Source organism: Xenopus tropicalis, chromosome 8 (genome assembly GCF_000004195.4).
Source record: "Xenopus tropicalis strain Nigerian chromosome 8, UCB_Xtro_10.0, whole genome shotgun sequence".
Classification (NCBI taxonomy): domain Eukaryota; kingdom Metazoa; phylum Chordata; class Amphibia; order Anura; family Pipidae; genus Xenopus; species Xenopus tropicalis.
In genome coordinates, this window is record NC_030684.2 from 1,916,020 (window position 1) to 1,940,525 (window position 24,506).

General features: G+C 49.8%; 2 protein-coding genes across 2 annotated transcripts in view; both read left to right on the top strand.

Annotated features, from left to right (window-relative positions):
- The window catches only part of ddr2l (discoidin domain receptor tyrosine kinase 2 like), a 74,650-nt gene that overhangs the window by 5,908 nt on the left and 44,236 nt on the right, over window positions 1–24,506 (top strand).
- Window positions 2,095–3,361, top strand: ier3 (immediate early response 3). Its single transcript, XM_004919807.4, has 2 exons — window positions 2,095–2,597; window positions 2,631–3,361. Exons 1-2 carry the CDS (start codon window positions 2,195–2,197, stop codon window positions 2,825–2,827), a joined length of 600 nt encoding a protein of 199 aa, XP_004919864.1. The 5' UTR covers window positions 2,095–2,194; the 3' UTR covers window positions 2,828–3,361.

The window sequence follows — 24,506 nt, forward strand, 5'->3', positions numbered from 1 at the left end:
CTAGTGATAATAAAGGGGAAATAAACCTCAACTAAACCTAAGGCAACAACAGCCCTAATGCAGGGAATATCTGTGTCTCTAAAAATTCCCCCCATAGCTGCCCTTCCTGCCCCCAATAACTGCCCTTCATCTTATCTGCTGATTCCCAGCACATACTCTGGGCTGCAGTTACTTACCTGACCATAGGGACCTACTGACATATAAAGGTCTCACAAGATCAGAAGATGGGGGGCAATAGACAGGGTCGGACTGGGAAAAATCCCAGTGGGCCCCGGCTATATTGGGCCCCGGCAGCCCAGACCCGACCCTTGCGGCGCTCCCCCTGCTCAACTGCTCCTGCCCTGACGCATTAAATTTACAGCTGGGGGGGGGTGTTGGGTGGGGGGCCCTGCGAGGGGGGTTGGGGGGCCCCTCCGGGGGGGTGGCTGTGGGTGCGGGCACCTGCAGGGCCCCTGGGGCGGAAGCCCTGGTGGGCCCTTCACCCCCAGTCCGACCCTGGCTACAGAGGACAATATTGGTGGACTGGGCCATTACTGGGTTTTGGGCTGTTGTACCTCTGGGCTAGCCATATTCTTTTTAGGGCTTAGTCTAATGTCCCATGCCAAGATTTAGCCGCCAGTAGGCAACTAATCTCTGAAATGCCTTTCCAAGCGGCATCGAAGGAATCGCCGGTGCAAAGGCCTGCGCGTCGCTTCAGTTTTCCCAAGTTGCATGAAGTCGCCTGTAGAAGGAAATTTTGCGCAACTTTGGATTACCGAAGCGATGCCAAGGGCTTTCCAGCTGCAACTCCTATTGTTGCTGGTGGAAAGCCTTTTTGGAGCAGTTAGTTGCCCACAATAGTAGTGATCATAGGTGGCTCAACTGCTCCGTCGGACATCAAGCCTAATGGTGCAATGTATAACAATAGCCCTCTGTGCCCCGTACCTTACCTGCATGGGCCTAAGGTGGATTTGTGACCAATTTGGAAGCTTATCTGCCCATGTATGGGCACCAATGACTGTTCTCTCCGACCAATATCTGGTCTCTATGGGGCAGATTTGATTTTTTTCCCGTCAGATCAGGGACCACATTGGCTTATGTGGTGCCCAACCCGACAGTGCCTATACTCCTTGTTTGAATTCATAAACCGAATTAGCCCAATATCGCCCCTTAGGTGGGCACATTGGGAGAAGATCCGCTCGCTTGGTGACCTCTCCAAACCAACAGATCTGACAGTGTATGGGCAGCTTTATTGTATATTACCTGGGTCTCACAGGTGTTCCCTTTGCCCACCTTACAGTGTGTGCCAACTAGAGATTGTCTGCTTCATAGTATGTGCCCTGCAGCCAATCACAGGCCCGACCCAGCTGTAGGTGCCCAGGGAGAGACCCCCCCCCAAGCTGTAGGTGCCCAGTGAGAGACCCCCCCAAGCTGTAGGTGCCCAGTGAGAGACCCCCAAGCTGTAGGTGCCCAGTAAGAGACCCCCAAGCTGTAGTTGCCCAGTAAGAGACCCCCAAGCTGTAGGTGCCCAGTGAGAGACCCCCCCAAGCTGTAGGTGCCCAGTGAGAGACCCCCCCAAGCTGTAGGTGCCCAGTGAGAGACCCCCCCCCCAAGCTGTAGGTGCCCAGTGAGAGACCCCCAAGTTGTAGGTGCCCAGGGTGAGACCCCCAAGCGGTAGGTGCCCAGTGAGAGACCCCCCCCAAGCTGTAGGTGCCCAGTGAGAGACCCCCAAGCTGTAGGTGCCCAGGGTGAGACCCCCAAGCGGTAGGTGCCCAGGGAGAGACCCCCAAGCGGTAGGTGCCCAGGGAGAGACCCCCAAGCGGTAGGTGCCCAGGGAGAGACCCCCTAAGCGATAGGTGCCCAGGGAGAGACCCCCTAAGCGGTAGGTGCCCAGTAAGAGACCCCCAAGCTGTAGGTGCCCTGTAAGAGACCCCCACCCTATCTCCATATAGAAATCCCCATACAGACTGGTCACAGTTCCCAATTCCCAGACAGACGTTTCTGGCAGGCAGTCGGCCAGCTGTAGCGCTCAGGGATAGGAGCAACACCGATTTGGCTCCGCCCCCGCTGGGCGGTACCTCTGTCCCTCAGGACTGTATATAAGGCAGTGCAGGCAGCGCAGTCCCTCAGTACATCCCGCTGATACAGAAGGGATAACCAGAGCCCACTGACTGCTCCCAACACGGCTCTAACTGACCAATCAGCGCACCCAGCCATGTGCCTGGCACCCTGCAAGCAATCCCGCCAGCGGCCCATCCTGCCCGCCCTCTCCCTATCGGGCAGCACCGACAGTGGCCCCCGGGCCCCGCTCCCAGCCCGCCCTGCCCGCAACACTTTGCCTGAGATCTTTACCTTCGAGGTGGAGTCGGTGCAGCGAGTAGGGGCCCCCCGGCGCAACCCAGCCGGGGGCAGAAGCAGGAGACCCCGAAAGGTGCTGTACCCCGCCAAGGTCCGTAGGTACCTACCTCCCCCGGAGACCGACCGGGCCCTGCGCTGGCTCTACGGGCTGTGTGTGGTGCTGCTGCTGCAGGTATGTGCCGAGGAGCCCGAAGTGCCCGCTGTCCTACAGGGCCCCCCAGCCGCACCGCTGGGAAAGAGCCTCCAACTCGCAGCAGAACATAGCCTGGAACTCCCAGCAGCCTGGGCAGAACATAGCCTGGAACTCCCAGCAGCCTGGGCAGAACATAGCCTGGAACTCCCAGCAGCCTGGGCAGAGCGCAGCCTACAACTCCCAGCAGCACCCACCATTCATTCAGCTTTCCCCAACCAGACCCTGGACATCTCCGCACTCAGCCACCGGGCCCTGACCTGCAATCTGCCTCTGTTACTGCTAAAGATTCAGCGCTGAGAGCCCCCCAGCTGGGGACGGGTCCAAACTGGTACCGACCCAGGGGCTACTACAGTTCGTCTGACCGGCAAAGCCCCGGCGGGGCTGGAAGGAAGGAGAATCCGGCCATTGCGGCTGATATAATGCAGCCAGAGATACAATGTAACAAGTCGCAGCCTCCCAGCAGCGACAGATACAATGTAACAAGCTGGGAGCGCTCACTGATACTTTGTCGCAACGTGTGGCTGAACTGTACCGGCCCTATGCACACTACAGACTGTACATCTGACATCTGTGTGGCCTGAGATACTTGATACCGCTCTATGAAGAATATTCAGTAAGAGACTTGCTAATCGCAGAACTATGGGAGATTGATCCCGATCGATACTGTACTGACATGGAAGTTTATATTTATTGCACTTTGTATTATTGTTACTATTTAATTATTGTCAATTATTCACTATTTATTTATTGTCCTATTTATATTATTATGATATTATTATTATTATAGCATTGTTCCAAATGCTGGACAAGTCAATAAATTATTTAAACGAATTATCTGTTTCTGGCTTCATTTTGGGTTACAGAATGCCCAGGTACATGTATGTAGTATGTTATTCTTATGCTTTTTTCTTTTAAATGGGAAAAATTAATATTTCTGCACAACAGCCATTCACTGATACAGTGGAAAAGAAACAATTACAAGGTATAAAAGGTATAAAAAGGTTTAAAATAAGTCTGCACCTACAGAGGGAACCCATATAGCACCTCCTACCCATATGTATAAATACAAATATACAGAGAAGGAATGTTCTGGGCACACAATAAGCTGTACCCCCATACTGTACTGTCTAAGGGAAACACTATGGCACCCCCTACCCATATGTATAAATACAAATATACAGAGAAGGAATGTTCTGGGCACACAATAAGCTGTACCCCCATACTGTACTGTCTAAGGGAAACACTATGGCACCTCCTACCCATATGTATAAATACAAATATACAGAGAAGGAATGTTCTGGGCACACAATAAGCTGTACCCCCATACTGTACTGTCTAAGGGAAACACTATGGCACCCCCTACCCATATGTATAAATACAAATATACAGAGAGGGAATGTTCTGGGCACACAATAAGCTGTACCCCCATACTGTACTGTCTAAGGGAAACACTATGGCACCTCCTACCCATATGTATAAATACAAATATACAGAGAGGGAATGTTCTGGGCACACAATAAGCTGTACCCCCATACTGTACTGTCTGTGCAACAGGCTTTGGGTGCAGTTAGTATTTGTCCCTGCACTTTTAGGGTGTATATTCCTTTTACAGCTGGGCGCAAGTTATACCATATCCGCTTGCCCGTATTTCTGTCTCTGGATTGGCTAATGGCTGATGTCAGTGATTTCCCGTTCTTGGAAGTGTTGCTTTTGGCTTCCCCTTAGGAAGTGGGCAGGGGGTTGCTACATGTGGAAAGTCAAAGCCAAGGCTTAATCACCGCACACAAAGCAGTGACATTGCCATTGTGCAGTTTGGTTGGGGCAATAACATATGAGGGCAGAGGGCAACATACTGCATTCCCCCAATCCATTGCAGTAACTGCCTTATTACCAACATTAGATTCGTACAGTACAATGTCTATGGGGCAAGCCACACCAGTGACAGTCTGTACTAATACTTGGCTGTACTATGACAGACTGTGGGGATGATATTCCAGTTGCACAATGTAAGAGCAGTAAGTATGTAAGTATTCATGGAACAGGAGCTGTTTATAGAAGCCGGGGGGGGGAGTACATGGAATTTACACGGCTGTTACATCAGTCTCTTTGTTTTTCCTACCGTGTTATCAATCCCTTCCAGCAATTAGAAGATTATCGCGTGTATACTTTCTTCTATCCATCGCATTATATTTGGGGATAAGATTAAGTGCAAGTCTCCCTGTATTGGGCTACACTGCCATGCCCGGCGTTAGTCAGAGACACGCCAAGAACATTCTGTCGTACAGATAAGATTACAATTGCACATATTTACCCGAAAAATAACCTTCACTTTCAGTCTAACAGCCAACGCTCAGCTCCCTATGGCAATGTCAGACCGATCCAATAGCCACGCTTCTTTTGGTAAGGAAAGGTAGCAACTGTCAGGCTTGTGGCTTTGTATTATCACAGAGGCCTGTGTGCCCCCTAGATACACATAAGCCCAGCTTGCAGCTAGGGTGGCATTTACTGATTTGCCTTGGGGTGGGGGATATCAGGCTTGAGATTATGGCTCACAGATTAATGTTTTATTTCATATCTGCTGAGATGTAGTAAGAGGGTCCCTGACCTAAGCTTTGCTCCTCCAGGGGGATCGAACTGGGAAAGGCAGATAACCACTGCCATAGATAATCACATGTGACTAAAGGTCCCCCATACTCGGGCCGATAGTAGCTGCCGATTCGGCAGCTAATCGTCCCGTGTATGGGCACTCCTGACGGGCCTGCCCGACCGACCGACATCTGGCCTGAAATTGGCCAGATATCGATCAGGGCAGGTTAATAAATCTAGTCGGATTGGGGACCACATCGGCTCGTTGATGGGGTCCCCAGACCGACTTTTCCTATACCCGCCGTTATAATTACCCTGGATTCTCCTGATATCACCCACCCCTAGGTGGGGGGTATTGGGGGAAGAACCGCTTACTTGGCGACATCGCCAAACGAGCGGATCTTATGGTGTATGGGGACCTTTAAGCTGGCCTTATATCAGTCCCTTAGACCGACTCAGCAGCGTATTGGCCCATGTATGGGCACTAACGACGGGCCTGCCCAACCGATATCTGGCCTGGAATCGGGCAGGTTTAAAAATTTAGTCTGATCGGGGACCACATCGGCTCGTTGATGGGGTCTCTGAACTGACAGCGCCTGTACCCGTCATTCTAATTCGATCGTTTGTCCCCAGGGCCAAACAACTGAATTAGCCTGATATTGCCCACCCGTAGGTGGGGATATCGGGAGAAGATCCACTCACTTGGCAAACTCGAGTTGATCTTACCATGTATGGCCACCTTAAGATCAGCTCGACTGGTGAGGTCCCCAAGCAAGCGGATCTTTTCATGATATGCCCACCTGGGGGTTTGGGGACCACATCCGATGCAGCCCCCGATCCAACGGAAAAAGCAAACCTGCCCAACTGAGATGTGGTTAAACGCCCGCGATAGCAGCAGTCTATTGCAGGTGAGTAAGTCATTCCATGGGGTCTTGCCCTAAAGCTGGCCATACACAGGCAGATTTCAGCTGCCAGTTTGGGTCCTTCGGACCAATTAGGTAGCGTATCTGCCTGTGTATGGGGGCCCCTGAAGGTTCTACTTTACTGATATCTGGCTTAAAATTGGCCCGATGGTCATCATACGGGTTTGATTCTACCCCATTGATGTGGATCTCGCTCCTGTTCTCAAGAGCCAAATGATTACTCCAAAATCACCCGCCTTAGGTGGGCATATGGGTGGAAAGATCCACTCGTTGGGCCAAACTCCAATTATAGTGTGAAAGTATATATAGAATACACAACCCCCCTTCCAGCCAAGGGTGTAGGGAAATAGAAGGGTTAAACCATTTGCTGGGGGGGGGGGGGGCAGAAATCCCCATAGGAAGCTAAAGTGTCTGGCTGTTTGTTTGCCCTGTAGGCTGAACATAACATTGCTCTGATGAGTATAAACATCAGTTTCTCATTGGAGAATGCTACACCTGGCTTCCCATAGTCAGGCTAATGATGAAAGGAAGAGATCAGTCAGTAGGAGAATATGACAGATCGGTCTCACACATGTGGAGGGATTACATTGGAATGTTACAAAATCACTTTAATGTTCCTTTATTCACACGCGGGAGGTTACACAGGCGCCTCTTATGGAAAACAAAAGGAATCGCCCATATGATTCTGCCCCCCATGCACATTCCTGTGCGGTTGTGCCACATACCGGGGGCAACACCTGACATTCTTACCTGCCCGAGACTGTTTGCAATATGACAGATACCTTGTCAGTAGCTTGGAATGTAGTTACTGAATTCCTCTATATGAGCCGAGTATGAGAGTATGAGAGTATGATCCCTGCCGCTGCCCTTAGGGTAGTAGCGCCCATTGCTGAGCATTACACACAGGGCCATGGGGGGGTGCTCTATTTGCTGGGGCCCAGGACAAAACCTTTATTACCAGTAAGTCTGACCCTTTGGTAAACAACAGTTTTCAGCAACTTGAATGCTTTTTGTTCTAATTCCTGGTAGTCATGTGACTTGCCAACCTGGATAGAACTATAGAAGCCATTGTCCCCAGAATCTTCCATTCCCAGCAGGGCCCAGAGACCAAAGGGTTTCCATTAAATGGAATCTCCCATTCCCAGCAAGGCCCAGAGAGCAAGGGGTTTCCATTAAATGGAATCTCCCATTCCCAGCGAAGCCCTGAGACCAAAGGGTTTCCATTAAATGGAATCTCCCATTCCCAGCAAGGACCAGAGACAAAAGGGTTACGGGGGGGGGGGGGCTCTGTTTGCTGGGGCCCAGGACAAAACATTTATTACCAGTAAGTCTGACCCTTTGGTAAACAACAGTTTTCAGCAACTTGAATGCTTTTTGTTCTAATTCCTGGTAGTCATGTGACTTGCCAACCTGGATAGAACTATAGAAGCCATTGTCCCCAGAATCTTCCATTCCCAGCAGGGCCCAGAGACCAAAGGGTTTCCATTAAATGGAATCTCCCATTCCCAGCAAGGCCCAGAGAGCAAGGGGTTTCCATTAAATGGAATCTCCCATTCCCAGCGAAGCCCTGAGACCAAAGGGTTTCCATTAAATGGAATCTCCCATTCCCAGCAAGGACCAGAGACAAAAGGGTTACGGGGGGGGGGGGCTCTGTTTGCTGGGGCCCAGGACAAAACATTTATTACCAGTAAGTCTGACCCTTTGGTAAACAACAGTTTTCAGCAACTTGAATGCTTTTTGTTCTAATTCCTGGTAGTCATGTGACTTGCCAACCTGGATAGAACTATAGAAGCCATTGTCCCCAGAATCTCCCATTCCCAGCAGGGCCCAGAGACCAAATGGTTTCCATTAAATGGAATCTCCCATTCCCAGCAGGGCTCAGAGACCAAGGGGTTTACATTAAATGGAATCTCCCATTCCCAGCAGGGCCCAGAGACCAAGGGGTTTCCATTAAATTGAATCTCCCATTCCCAGCAGGGCTCAGAGACATAAGGGTTTCCATTAAATGGATCTCCCATTCCCAGTGAGACCCAGAGACCAAGGGGTTTCCATTAAATGGAAACTCCCATTCCCAGCGAGGCCCAGAGACCAAGGGGTTTCCATTAAATGGAATCTCCCATTCCCAGCGAAGCCCAGAGACATAAGGGTTTCCATTAAATAGAATGTCCCATTCCCAGTGAGACCCAGAGACATAAGGGTTTCCATTAAATGGAATGTCCCATTCCCAGTGAGACCCAGAGACATAAGGGTTTCCATTAAATGGAATCTCCCATTCCCAGCAGGGCCCAGAGACAAATGGGGTCATTATGAAAGGGTTTCCTGTAAATGGCACTGGTATTGTCTCAGCAAAGGGCTAGTGGGGTCTCCCTGCCACCCCCCATCTGGCAACATGGTTTCATGTTCCAGACCATGTTGGCAACTTATTTGCCCTTTAAAATGCCCCGATGGGCCGGCCCAAGCAATATTTGGCTAAAAATCAGGCACATATATTGATAGGGCAGGTGTAAAAATTCCAATGGGGAGAGAACCGCATTGTCTTATTGATGTGGTTGTTGTGATCCAGTCGTTTGGCACAATGGCCAAATGGTCAGGGCAACCTGGTATCGCCCACCTCAAGGCGGCCATTTGGGGGGAAAGAGCTACTCATTTGGCAAACGAGCAGCTTAAAGGGGCGGTTCACCTTTTAGTAACAGTGAAAGGCCAATTCTAAGCAACTTTTCAATTGGTCTTCATTATTTATAGTTATTGAATCATTTGCCTACGTCTTTGCAGCTTTCAAATGGGGGTCACTGACCCCGGCAGCCAAACCCTATTGCTCTGTGAGGCTCCAGTTTTATTGTTATTGTTACTTTTTATAACTTTCTTTTCTATTCAGCCCCCTCCCCTATTCATATATTAGTCTCTCATCCAAGCCCCTCCCTGGTTGCTAAGGTAACTTGGACCCTAGGAACCAAATAGCTGCCAAAACTCCATACTGGAGTGCTGCTGAACTGAAAATGATATAACTAAAAAATGAGAAATGATAAAAAATGAAGACCAATTGCAAATTGCCTCAGAATATTGCCCTCTACATAATAATAAAAGTTAACTGAAAGGTGACCGACCCCTTTAGTGTTTCTGTAACACGGGCCCCAGTAATAACAATAATTTCCCTTCCTGCCCCCACAAACATCCCCCCGCAGCAGAGAGTCACGCTAGGGCACTGCTCATTGGCTCTCCCCTCGGGTCCCTTGTGTGTGTGGCTCGTGGGCTCAGAATGCACAGTCACGGTGATAATGAGAAATATTGCTGCTAGAAATCCTGCCCCGCGCCAGCTCAATCTGCCCCCTGCTTGTGTATTATTTGTGTCTCTCGTTTCCTGGCACAAAGCAAGCACTTCCTGAGAGCCGCTCTCTTTCCAATCCCAGATGGAACTCGCTGGCCAACCAGTTCTTCCCTCGTGCCCCCAGGGGACTGGGTCTGGCCCCTTCCCAGCTTTTCCCATTGTGTCCCAGACTGCCCTCCTGTACCTGTCCGTATTGCTGTATGTGTGCCTACAAACTGACACTCACACCCCACTTACTGTCACCCTGCTCTTTCCTCTACTCTATAGCAATAAACGGACTAAACTAGGGATGCGCCAGATCCAGTTTAGTTGGGGACTCGGCCAAGATTCGGCCCTTTTCAGCAGGATTTGGATTCATCGAATTCAATTGTTTGTTTGATTAAAATGGCGGATTGTATAGTTAGTTAGTATGTTAGTATTCGCCGGCAAAAGGATTTGGGTTCGGACGAATCCCAAAGTAGTGGATTTGGTGCATCCCTAGATTGAACTTAATAGAAAAGTGTCTTTTTCAACCTAAATTAACTATTAACTATCACAGGTTATCGTTCCATTTATTTATGTATAACTTCAGTCCATTTGCTTGTGCTGTCGATTGCACTGACCCCTGTCTCCCTATTGCCCTTCTGTCTCCCCCCTTCCCTACTCTCCTCCTTACCCTCCTTTTCCCCCATTGCCCTCCTGTCCCCCCCTTCCCTACTCTCCTCCTTACCCTCCTTTTCCCCCATTGCCCTCCTGTCCCCCCCTTCCCTACTCTCCTCCTTACCCTCCTTTTCCCCCATTGCCCTCCTGTCCCCCCCTTCCCTACTCTCCTCCTTACCCTCCTTTTCCCCCATTGCCCTCCTGTCCCACCCTTCCCTACTCTCCTCCTTACCCTCCTTTTCCCCCCATTGCCCTCCTGTCTCCCCCTTCCCTACTCTCACTGTTGCCCTCCTGTCTCCCCCTCCCCTACTCTCCTCCTTACCCTCCTTTTCCCCCATTGCCCTCCTGTCTCCCCCTTCCATACTCTCCCCCTTGCCCTCCTTTTCCCCCATTGCCCTCCTGTCTCCCCCTTCCCTACTCTCCCCCTTGCCCTCCTTTTCCCCCATTGCCCTCCTGTCTCCCCCTTCCATACTCTCCTCCTTACCCTCCTTTCCCCCCCATTGCCGTCTTGTCTCCCCCTTCCCTACTCTCACTTTTGCCCTCCTGTCTCCCCCTTCCCTACGCTCCCCCTTGCCCTCCTTTTCCCCCATTGCCCTCCTGTCTCCCCCTTCCCTACTCTCCCCCTTCCCTACTCTCACTTTTGCCCTCCTGTCTCCCCCTTCCCTACTCTCCCCCTTGCCCTCCTTTTCCCCCATTGCCCTCCTGTCTCCCCCTTCCCTACTCTCACTGTTGCCCTCCTGTCTCCCCCTCCCCTACTCTCCCTATTGCCCTCCTGTCTCCCCCTCCCCTACTCTCCCTATTGCCCTCCTGTCTCCCCCTCCCCTACTCTCACTGTTGCCCTCCTGTCTCCCCCTCCCCTACTCTCCCTATTGCCCTCCTGTCTCCCCCTCCCCTACTCTCCCCATTGTGCAGTTTCTCCATCATGTTAGCACGTTATACAAAGCCGCTATTATTCTTTCCATCAGACTGTTACAGTGAGTGCAGGGCAGCTTGGGATTTCTGTTAGTGGCGCATATGTGAGTGTGAGATCACTTGCTGCAGGAGAGTGGAATGCAGTGATCTCATGTAGCTGACAGGTAGCCGTGCGTCAGTGCTACAGAGACGCCACCGTTGGCTTTTACACTAGGAGTGTCTGCTCTCAGTGAGGGAGAATGGGAGTTTGCTGGGCAGCCCCTGTGGGGGGGGACGGGCATGGGAAAGGGGGACAGAGGATCCCTCAGTATAGAGAGGCTTAAGGTGGTCTTACACGGGCAGATTTAGGCTGCCAATTGGCCCATTCAGCAGCTTATCTGCCCGTGTATGGGGACCCCCAATGGGCCTTCCCGAACTATATCTGCCCAAAAATAGCCCAGACAGGTTTGATTTTCCCGCGTCGGCTCATTGCGGCACTGGTCACTCCGACGGCTCCTAGACCTGTCCTTGTATTTCAGTCTTTTGGCCCGGATTAAAGGGGAACTGCACCCAAACACAATGTAAGCTTTTTGAAAAGTGAATCTAATTTCAAGCAACTTTGCAGTATACAAAGATGCAGTTGTTAGAGCAATGTTTTAGTCCCTCCTCCCCTGCCAGGACTTTAAATGATGCAGAAAGAGAGAGACTGTTTTGCAGCTGGATTTCAGCCTATAGAAATGATAGTCGGCTCAGTGAGGCCCCATTTGTGCCCGAGGCCCGGTGGTTAAATGGCCGTAACGCTAAACTCTTTGCCTGCCCGGTTACAGCTCTGTGTTTGGTGCTCGGCCAGTGATGTCACTCGGCACTTGGCGTTCCCGGTGTTTAAACAAAAGGGAGAAGTGCAAGCAGTGAGTCACTGGGTAACGTATCTGCCGGCCAATCATTTTCCATCTCATAATCCTGCCATTGTTACACCCGGGGGCATTCCCACTGGCACAGCCAGAAATAGCCTGGCACAAAGGCTCGCTATTGCCAACTAACCGCCTATTTATAACTTATAATATGTATCTGCCTTTATGGCTTTAATGACTTGAATCATTTCTGCCCTTTCCCTTTAATCAGGATTCAATGTAAACAATACTCTCTGGTCCCCAGCAAGAACCCAGTGACCCCATGGTTTGTAATTCTGGCAGCCCCGGCCCAGCGACACCATCCGCACATTTGTCTCTGCAGTTTACTCTCTTCTGTCACATTGCAGCCAAATGGGATTATCTGTATAACTGCCTGTAAGTGATAACTTCCTTCCTACTGTCAGCTGGGGGGGTAATATATCAGCTACCCACTCGCTCATCCACTTAGGGGCTTATACACCTCCCACCCATATGTATAAATACAAATATACAGAGAGGGAATGTTCAGGGCACACAATAAGCTGTACCCCCATACTGTACTGTCTAAGGGAAACACTATGGCACCCCCTACCCATATGTATAAATACAAATATACAGAGAAGGAATGTTCTGGGCACACAATAAGCTGTACCCCCATACTGTACTGTCTAAGGGAAACACTATGGCACCCCCTACCCATATGTATAAATACAAATATACAGAGAAGGAATGTTCTGGGCACACAATAAGCTGTATCCCCATACTGTACTGTCTAAGGGAAACACTATGGCACCCCCTACCCATATGTATAAATACAAATATACAGAGAAGGAATGTTCTGGGCACACAATAAGCTGTACCCCCATACTGTACTGTCTAAGGGAAACACTATGGCACCCCCTACCCATATGTATAAATACAAATATACAGAGAAGGAATGTTCTGGGCACACAATAAGCTGTACCCCCATACTGTACTGTCTAAGGGAAACACTATGGCACCCCCTACCCATATGTATAAATACAAATATACAGAGAGGGAATGTTCTGGGCACACAATAAGCTGTACCCCCATACTGTACTGTCTAAGGGAAACACTATGGCACCCCCTACCCATATGTATAAATACAAATATACAGAGAGGGAATGTTCTGGGCACACAATAAGCTGTACCCCCATACTGTACTGTCTAAGGGAAACACTATGGCACCCCCTACCCATATGTATAAATACAAATATACAGAGAGGGAATGTTCTGGGCACACAATAAGCTGTACCCCCATACTGTACTGTCTAAGGGAAACACTATGGCACCCCCTACCCATATGTATAAATACAAATATACAGAGAGGGAATGTTCTGGGCACACAATAAGCTGTACCCCCATACTGTACTGTATATTAGTGACCCCACGTATCACAGGTCGGTAGTGCGTAGGAATGTAACAGTATATTTGACACATTTCCCACCCTGGATGGGCTTGTTGTTTCCTTTATTCCGTGCGTCACTTCAGGCCGGACGCAGGAGCCATTGAATAGTAGAATAAATGAATAGTTAATGGGCCCATAGGCAATAAGGGAGCGCAGTAATGTAACGTTCTGTATCGGAACAAACTGTATGTGGGTCAGTGCGGCCTGCAGCAAATTCTGGCACAGAGCGGGTCATTTATATCCGGTTTAACAATAAATAAACAGGATCATTAATTCTGCCCACAAAGCCGCATTGTTAATAGACGTCGGGGCACGTCGGCTTTCCTGCTCAGTCTGAACCCCCCGGTGTCATTATTAAAGGGGATTGTTCACCTTTAATTTAACTTTTACTGTGATGGAGAGAGTGCAGTTCTGAGACAATTTGCAATTGGTCTTCATTTTTATTTGCGGTTTTTGAGTCATTTAGCTTTTTATTCAGCAGCTCTGCAGTTTTTGCAATCTGGTTGCTAGAGTCCCAGTTACCCTAGCAACCGTGCATCGATTTGGACAAGACACTGGAATCTGAATAGGGGATCGTCTGAATAGAAAGATGAGTAATAAAGACTCCCAATAACAATACATTTGTTGACTTTTAGACGGGGTCAGCGACCCCCATTGGAAAGCTGGAACGAATCAGAAGAGCAAAGCAAATAGTACAAAAGCTATAAAAAAACAAAGACCAATTGAAAAGTTGCTTAGAATTGGCCCTTTTATAACTATATACTATATTCTAAAATGTAAAGGTGAACCTCCCCCCCTTATATCACTATATTGCGCTCATTATACAGAATGGGGGGGAGTAAGGGGAACGTTAACCCCTTGTTAAACCTGGAACCGCTGTGGGATTGGTTAATGGAAGGTTTTGGACTCGTCCCATTACTTTGGTTTATTTGTTTGCGGCGTCCGGCAGGAAATCATTAGAGACGTCAGCGAGACTGTCCTTATCCGGACCTCTATTCATCCCAACAGAACCGGTCCAATAAAAATAATCACACTCCTCTCATCTATTATGTTCAGATGTCTCATCTTTAACAGTATTATTGTTACTTTGTATTCCTTATCTTTCTATTCCTATTCTGTCCTGTTCATATTCCTCTCTCGCTCAAACCACTGCTTGGTTGCTAAGGTAAAAAAGACCCTAGCAACCGGAGAGAGCTGAAATTCCAAACTGGGGAGCTGCTGAAAGAAAAGCTGAATAACTATAAAAATGATGTGTAGGAGCTGCCATATTGTTTGCATGCAGTCTGGGTGCTCCAATGAAACTATGCCCCTAGTGGTGTCTTTCCAAAGCAATAACTTTTATATAAAGCATCTGACACATGGGGGTCCCCTTGTACATCTAGTCCCCCCCCCATCATCCTTCTGCCTCCTCTCTTCTCTGTCTGTGCCCATAGGGGAGAGCAGGGCATGGGAACCTTTGTTGTTGGATCCGTTTGGTTTCTCCTAGAGACGCCTGGCTGGGAGGTAACCCTAACATTGCCTGAAGTTGCTACACCCACTAGTTACATAGCAACCGACATGGAAACGACACAATACCCCCGGGGGTTACATGCAATGCTACTTACACTGACATCTATATGTAATTACCCTGATCCCAGCAAGGTAGTCACCAGGGGGCAGCAGTGGGAGGAGGGGCTTTCAGGACATTGCAGGAAGAAGCAGTATAATTGGCTACATGAGTTTGGGGGTAAAATGGAAGAATATCCCAGTGGTTTCTGGCATACATGTTAATAAGAACTTGCCTTTTGGGGGGGGGGTGATTATTTCACATGGCAGGAATGTTACTGGAGAAGAAAGTCACAGTTTGTTTCTCGTTAATAAGATAAAAGGCAAATCTGGCAGAGAGTTGGCTGTACCAATTACACACTGGCACACCGACTGCCAGCTGGGAAGCAACATGCCCGCACAGCTATTTCCCCTTCCTGCCAGTCTCATTAGTACCCTGATCCTCATGTTACTCAATGCCCCCCCCCCCGGCATCACCCTAGGCACAGTCAGGCAGAGGGGGTAATAAGGTGAGTGATTGGAGGAACATGTAGGTAACCCTTAACCCTAGGGGGCGGGTCCCAAGGGGCTTTATTTCCTCAATACAGATTTTCTCTTCATATTCCCCTATACAAAGAGCTGATAGGACCTCCATTGCTTGGCTCAGCATTCCAGCCTGTCCCACGTGTGTCAGGTGTGTCCCGGGTTGTTCCATTCTCAGTGCTGGGAGGGGCCGCTGTGTGGGTGTATAGGCCAAGCCCTGACTTGTACCCACGATGTATATCCCTCCCCAACTGTAGGGTATCTGAGAGCTTATACACTGACAGCTTGCTGTGTCACTTACTTACATTATTCCAGCCTGGAGATGGGCATAGCTACAGTATTCTTCTGTTTATTAATGGATATGCCCATTAAGATTGCAGCAGATTGCATCGGGCTGAAAAGGGATATAGATATATAGAAACATTGGGGTAACAGTCACCCCACTATAGTTCCAGGGGTACCCAGGGCACAAATAAGCACTCACCCCAAATCCCCCCCTAACTGGCCTTCAGGCTGGGCCCCCTTAGCCCATAACAAGGTTACAGATATATAGAAACATTGGGGTAACAGTCACCCCACTATAGTTCCAGGGGTACCCAGGGCACAAATAAGCACCCCAAATCCCCCCCTAACTGGCCTTCAGGCTGGGCCCCCTTAGCCCATAACAAGGTTACAGATATATAGAAACATTGGGGTAACAGTCACCCCACTATAGTTCCAGGGGTACCCAGGGCACAATAAGCACTCACCCCAAATCCCCCCCTAACTGGCCTTCAGGCTGGGCCCCCTTAGCCCATAACAAGGTTACAGATATATAGAAACATTGGGGTAACAGTCACCCCGCTATAGTTCCAGGGGTACCCAGGGCACAAATACCCACTCACCCCAAATCCCCCCCCTAACTGGCCTTCAGGCTGGGCCCCCTTAGCCCATAACAAGGTTACAGATATATAGAAACATTGGGGTAACAGTCACCCCGCTATAGTTCCAGGGGTACCCAGGGCACAAATACCCACTCACCCCAAATCCCCCCCTAACTGGCCTTCAGGCTGGGCCCCCTTAGCCCATAACAAGGTTACAGATATATAGAAACATTGGGGTAACAGTCACCCCGCTATAGTTCCAGGGGTACCCAGGGCACAAATAAGCACTCACCCCAAATCCCCCCCTAACTGGCCTTCAGGCTGGGCCCCCTTAGCCCATAACAAGGTTACAGATATATAGAAACATTGGGGTAACAGTCACCCCGCTATAGTTCCAGGGGTACCCAGGGCACAAATAAGCACCCCAAATCCCCCCCTAACTGGCCTTCAGGCTGGGCCCCCTTAGCCCATAACAAGGTTACAGATATATAGAAACATTGGGGTAACAGTCACCCTGCTATAGTTCCAGGGGTACCCAGGGCACAAATAAGCACTCACCCCAAATCCCCCCCTAACTGGCCTTCAGGCTGGGCCCCCTTAGCCCATAACAAGGTTACAGATATATAGAAACATTGGGGTAACAGTCACCCCGCTATAGTTCCAGGGGTACCCAGGGCACAAATAAGCACTCACCCCAAATCCCCCCTAACTGGCCTTCAGGCTGGGCCCCCTTAGCCATAAACAAGGTTACAGATATATAGAAACATTGGGGTAACAGTCACCCCGCTATAGTTCCAGGGGTACCCAGGGCACAAATAAGCACTCACCCCAAATCCCCCCCTAACTGGCCTTCAGGCTGGGCCCCCTTAGCCCATAACAAGGTTACAGATATATAGAAACATTGGGGTAACAGTCACCCCGCTATAGTTCCAGGGGTACCCCCTTGGAGCTGTGGTATTAAAGGGGGGGTATTTAACCTTTATCTTAGGGGCCCTAGACTGGCCCTGGCCAGTAGGCTGACAGTCTGTGCTGCTGAGGGGCCAGAGGGCAGACTTTACATGTGCTGCTTTTCATTGGTGCATTTAATACATTACATTCAAATCTGCATTTACTACACTGCAGCAAAGCAGTACATTTCCTCTTCTCCAGCACAAACTGCAGTAAATTATTCATGACTCCCCCATATCCAGGGACTTTCCTGGCTGTGCTGGGGCATCCGGTGATGCAAGGCGGGAGAGGCCGGGCACGCTGTGCCACAGAGCTGGGAGCCAATTAGAGGCTGAGATCAGCCACAGATACTTTCCCCTCTGCCCCAGTCTGGCAATGAACTTCCTTTCTGTCCCAATCTCCCACTTCCTGCCCAGCGATGAGCTCCTATTGGCCTCTCTGTGCCCCCGTATGGCGTCATAGGCCCCAAAACCAAAGGTGCCAGTCACTTACCTGCTGGGGTGCCTGGAGTGAGTGTATGTGGCTATTATGTAGCACTTACATAACTATCACTACTGCCTGGGTGCCAGCTACAGCAGAGCGCCCCCCGCAGGCACGGGTTGGACAGTGAGCTGCTACAAAATACATGCATGAAATAAGCCCCCTCGTCTTCACATCCTGGGTGCTTCAGACCAGGGGTCCCACCCATCCTTTTTCATGTGGGAGGTGTTTATATAGTGAACAATACACCCCCCCATTGTAAAGTATAAGGATTTTCTAAGGCACTTCCATGACCATTTATATTCTGTAGCTTCCTGCCCCTCTGTTAGGGGCAATGGTTTATTAAAGGCCTTTTTTCCATTGGGGCAGTAAGTGCTTTATAGAGCCTAGAGATTAATTAGCCTTATGGGGGGGTCCCACCGTGGGGGGGGGGGGGGGCTTGTAGTCCATATTTTGGTTCATTATTTATACAATTTATGTGCAAAGACTGGAAATTTGACGTAGCCATGGCTAGGAAAGGGGAACTGCCCCTCAACTTGAGGATAAAATGGGCATAAACCATTGCCCCCCCCCCCCCCGCAGTTCCATTACAACTCCCCACATCCTTCCCTAATAGTGATTTCTATGAACAAGGCCTGTATTCTGGCCGTGCGTTTGAGTAGAAGTGCTGGGGGCGGGGCTGTCCGCCCCCACCCTGGTTATGCAATCCCAGCACTCGTGCGACTACATCCCCCCGATGGAACCGCATAGTCACGGGAGCCCCCCCATCTGTGTGTGTGTAGCCTGGCATGAAAGGGAAGCCGGATATTATGAGATTTTACAAAAATACTCCTGGTTGCTAGGCTTGCTGACCCTAGAAACGGCAACAAATAACACACAAGGACCGCAGTTGCTTACATTAGTTCCATCTGCATGCTAAATGTTAAAGGGGAACTACACCCAGAACTGTGGCAAGACCTGTAGGACTGGTGCAGGGCATTAGGAGGGGTGAGGGCCACCCATAAGCACAGAGCCCCACCCACATCATCTTGCTTCTTATATCATTATCAGGGTAGGCCATTGGTCAACATGCTTTCTGCAGTGATCTTACGGACATGTCTGGGGTTAATGTAATTCCTATTATCTACAGTGATCTTGCTTGCATGTATGGGTTAATACAAGCTTCAATATCTTCATCCTACAGTGATCTCGCTGTTACCTCTGTTAATGCAGCGCACAGGGTCCGACTGGAGGGTGTGGGGCCCCCACACGCCTCCAAGGGGCCCCCGTGTCAGCTCCCACGCTCCCCCCAGGGACCCCTGCCGGCTGCCCAACCCCCTCCCCGAGCATGTGTACAAAATCTATATTTATGAGTACTCAGGGAGGAATTATTACTGGCCCCGGGGAGCACCAGCGGGGCCCAACAGGGCCTGGGGTCCACTGGGTTTTTTCCCGGTGTCCCATGGGCCCAGTCCGACCCTGGCAGCCCTTATTTTTCTTTTCCAACAATGACCTTACCAGTAAGTTTGGGGTTAATACAATGCAGAATATTCACTTTCTGCAGTGATCTTACTGGCATGTCTGGGGCTGATGTGGTGCCAATTATCCATTTCCTATGGTGATGTCACTGGCATGTTTGGGGTTAATGAAATGTTATTTTTAATATACTTTTGGGGTACAGTTGGGGCCCCAGGGTAGTTTAAAGCTGCCCCTATATCATGTAAAGGCTGTAACAGGGATTGGTTGGTGGATGTGGGGCCCCTGGGTGCCAGTTAGGGCCCCTGTTTACACCTGAATGTCTGAGCTCATACTTTCCCTGCCGCGTCCGTGTGTTTCCCCCTGTGACCCCCTATACACCCCCCCCCCCCACCCACGCGCGATGGCGTGCCAGCTGCACACACACATGGCTGCCTCATGAACCAACACATTGTTATTGGAGAGACGCTGAACTATTACCCCGACCCGGGCAGGATGTGACGGGTGGGGGGGGGGAGATTCTCCGCTGGCTTTGGTCCATCTGAAAATTCTGCTGTTTCACAACACGGAGCCAGAAGCCGTGAAGCGGCCGGCGAGCAGCCATTACTCAGCGTTACTCCGGGGGTGATAAGGGAGCTATTATTAGCCCTGAGCCGTGGGGCAATAGGGAACACTGGGGAGCATAGGCAGTTGCCTCATCCCATTGTTTTCATTGGGCCATAGGGATCAGTACTTTGTGTAGGGGGCCCTCCGGCCTCTGTAACCCAATCTGATATCCGGCCTCGTTACTGTAACCCAATCTGATATCCGGCCTCGTTACTGTAACCCAATCTGATATCCGGCCTCGTTACTGTAAACCCAATCTTGATGTCGGCCTCTGTTACTGTAACCCAATCTGATATCCGGGCCTCGTTACTGTAACCCCAATCTTGATCCGGCCTCGTTACTGTAACCCAATCTGATAATCCGGCCTCGTGTTACTGGTAGCCCAATCTGATATCCGGCCTCGTTACTGTAGCCCAATCTGATATCCGGTCTCGTTACTGTAACCCAATCTGATATCCGGCCTCGTTACTGTAACCCAATCTGATATCCGGCCTCTGTAACCCAATCTGATATCCGGCCTCTGTAACCCAATCTGATATCCGGTCTCGTTACTGTAGCCCAATCTGATATCCGGCCTCGTTACTGTAGCCCAATCTGATATCCGGCCTCGTTACTGTAGCCCAATCTGATATCCGGCCTCGTTACTGTAGCCAATCTGATATCCGGCCTCGTTACTGTAACCCAATCTGATATCCGGCCTCGTTACTGTAACCCATCTGATATACTCTGAATAACCAATCTGATATCCGGCTCCGTTACTGTAACCCAATCTGATATCCGGCCTCGTTACTGTAACCCAATCTGATATCCGGCCTCGTTACTGTAACCCAATCTGATATCCGGCCTCGTTACTGTAACCCAATCTGATATCCGGCCTCGTTACTGTAACCCAATCTGATATCCGGCCTCGTTACTGTAACCCAATCTGATATCCGGCCTCGTTACTGTACCCAATCTGATATCCGGCCTCGTTACTGTAGCCCAATCTGATATCCGGCCTCGTTACTAGTAACTCTGATATCCGGCCTCGTTACTGTAACCCAATCTGATATCCGGCCTCGTTACTGTAACCCAATCTGATATCCGGCCTCGTTACTGTAACCCAATCTGATATCCGGCCTCGTTACTGTAACCCAATCTGATATCCGGCCTCTGTAACCCAATCTGATATCCGGCCTCTGTAACCCAATCTGATATCCGGCCTCGTTACTGTAACCCAATCTGATATCCGGCCTCGTTACTGTAACCCAATCTGATATCCGGCCTCGTTACTGTAACCCAATCTGATATCCGGCCTCGTTACTGTAACCCAATCTGATATCCGGCCTCGTTACTGTAGCCCAATCTGATATCCGGCCTCGTTACTGTAACCCAATCTGATATCCGGCCTCGTTACTGTAACCCAATCTGATATCCGGCCTCGTTACTGTAACCCATCTGATATCGCGGCCTCGTTACTGTAGCCCAATCTGATATCCGGCCTCGTTACTGTAACCCAATCTGATATCCGGTCTCGTTACTGTAACCCAATCTGATATCCGGCCTCGTTACTGTAACCGCGCAATCTGATATCCGGCCTCGTTACTGTAACCCAATCTGATATCCGGCCTCGTTACTGTAACCCAATCTGATATCCGGCCTCGTTACTGTAACCCAATCTGATATCCGGCCTCTGTAACCCAATCTGATATCCGGCCTCTGTAACCCAATCTGATATCCGGCCTCGTTACTGTAACCCAATCTGATATCCGGCCTCGTTACTGTAACCCAATCTGATATCCGGCCTCTGTTACTGTAACCCAATCTGATATCCGGTCCTCGTTACTGTAACCCAATCTGATATCCGGCCTCGTTACTGTAACCCAATCTGATATCCGGCCTCTGTAACCAATCTGTAACCCAATCTGATATCCGGCCTCTGTAACCCAATCTGAAATCCGGCCTCGTTACTGTAACCCAATCTGATATCCGGCCTCGTTACTGTAACCCAATCTGATATCCGGCCTCGTTACTGTAACCCAATCTGAAATCCGGCCTCGTTACTGTAACCCAATCTGATATCCGGCCTCTGTAACCCAATCTGAAATCCGGCCTCGTTACTGTAACCCAATCTGATATCCGGCCTCGTTACTGTAACCCAATCTGATATCCGGCCTCGTTACTGTAACCCAATCTGATATCCGGCCTCTGTAACCCAATCTGATATCCGGCCTCTGTAACCCAATCTGAAATCTGGCCTCGTTACTGTAACCCAATCTGATATCCGGCCTCGTTACTGTAACCCAATCTGATATCCGGCCTCGTTACTGTAGCCCAATCTGATATCCGGCCTCTGTAACCCAATCTGATATCCGGCCTCTGTAACCCAATCTGATATCCGGCCTCGTTACTGTAACCCAATCTGATATCCGGCCTCGTTACTGTAACCCAATCTGATATCCGGCCTCTGTAACCCAATCTGATATCCGGCCTCTGTAACCCAATCTGAAATCCGGCCTCGTTACTGTAACCCAATCTGATATCCGGCCTCGTTACTGTAACCCAATCTGATATCCGCCGCTCGTTACTGTAACCCAATCTGATATCCGGCCTCTGTAACCCAATCTGATATCCGGTCTCGTTACTGTAGCCCAATCTGATATCCGGCCTCGTTACTGTAGCCCAATCTGATATCCGGCCTCGTTACTGTAACCCAATCTGATATCCGGCTCGTTACTGTAACCCAATCTGATATCCGGCCTCGTTACTGTAACCCAATCTGATATCCGGCCTTGTTACTGTAACCCAATCTGATATCCGGCTCTGTAACCCAATCTGATATCCGGCCTCGTTACTGTAACCCAATCTGATATCCGGCCTCGTTACTGTAACCCAATCTGATATCCGGCCTCTTTACTGTAACCCAATCTGATATCCGGCCTCGTTACTGTAACCCAATCTGATATCCGGCCTCTGTAACCCAATCTGATATCCGGCCTCTGTAGCCCAATCTGATATCCGGCCTCGTTACTGTAACCCAATCTGATATCCGGCCTCTGTAACCCAATCTGATATCCGGCCTCGTTACTGTAACCCAATCTGATATCCGGCCTCGTTACTGTAACCCAATCTGATATCCGGCCTCGTTAACTTGTAACTGTAACCCAATCTGATATCCGGCCTCTGTACCCAATCTGATATCCGGCCTCGTTACTGTAACCCAATCTGATATCCGGCCTCGTTACTGTAACCCAATCTGATATCCGGCCTCTGTAACCCAATCTGATATCCGGCCTCGTTACTGTAACCCAATCTGATATCCGGCCTCGTTACTGTAACCCAATCTGATATCCGGCCTCGTTACTGTAACCCAATCTGATATCCGGCCTCGTTACTGTAACCCAATCTGATATCCGGCCTCTGTAACCCAATCTGATATCCGGCCTCGTTACTGTAACCCAATCTGATATCCGGCCTCGTTACTGTAACCCAATCTGATATCCGGCCTCGTTACTGTAACCCAATCTGATATCCGGCCTCTGTAACCCCAATCTGAAATCCGGCCTCGTTACTGTAACCCAATCTGATATCCGGCCTCGTTACTGTAACCCAATCTGATATCCGGCCTCGTTACTGTAGCCCAATCTGATATCCGGCCTCGTTACTGTAACCCAATCTGATATCCGGCCTCGTTACTGTAACCCAATCTGATATCCGGCCTCGTTACTGTAGCCCAATCTGATATCCGGCCTCGTTACTGTAACCCAATCTGATATCCGGCCTCGTTACTGTAGCCCAATCTGATATCCGGCCTCGTTACTGTAGCCCAATCTGATATCCGGCCTCGTTACTGTACCCCAATCTGATATCCGGCCTCGTTACTGTAACCCAATCTGATATCCGGCCTCGTTACCGTAGCCCAATCTGATATCCGGCCTCGTTACTGTAACCCAATCTGATATCCGGCCTCGTTACTGTAACCCAATCTGATATCCGGCCTCGTTACTGTAACCCAATCTGATATCCGGTCTCGTACTGTAGCCCAATCTGATATCCGGCCTCGTTACTGTAACCCAATCTGATATCCGGCTCGTTACTGTAACCCAATCTGATATCCGGCCTCGTTACTGTAGCCCAATCTGATATCCGGCCTCGTTACTGTAGCCCAATCTGATATCCGGCCTCGTTACTGTAGCCCAATCTGATATCCGGCCTCGTTACTGTAACCCAATCTGATATCCGGCCTCGTTACTGTAGCCCAATCTGATATCCGGCCTCGTTACTGTAGCCCAATCTGATATAATCTGATATCCGGTCTCGTTACTGTAACCCAATCTGATATCCGGCCTCGTTACTGTAACCCAATCTGATATCCGGCCTCGTTACTGTACCCAATCTGATATCCGGCCTCGTTACTGTAGCCCAATCTGATATCCGGCCTCGTTACTGTAACCCAATCTGATATCCGGCCTCGTTACTGTAACCCAATCTGATATCCGGCCTCGTTACTGTAACCCAATCTGATATCCGGCCTCGTTACTGTTGCCCAATCTGATATCCGGTCTCGTTACTGTAGCCCAATCTGATATCCGGCCTCGTTACTGTAGCCCAATCTGATATCCGGCCTCGTTACTGTTGCCCAATCTGATATCCGTTCTCGTTACTGTAGCCCATCTGATATCCGGCCTCGTTACTGTAGCCCAATCTGATATCCGGTCTCGTTACTGTAGCCCAATCTGATATCCGGCCTCGTTACTGTAACCCAATCTGATATCCGGCCTCGTTACTGTAGCCCAATCTGATATCCGGCCTCGTTACTGTAGCCCAATCTGATATCCGGCCTCGTTACTGTAACCCAATCTGATATCCGGTCTCGTTACTGTAACCCAATCTGA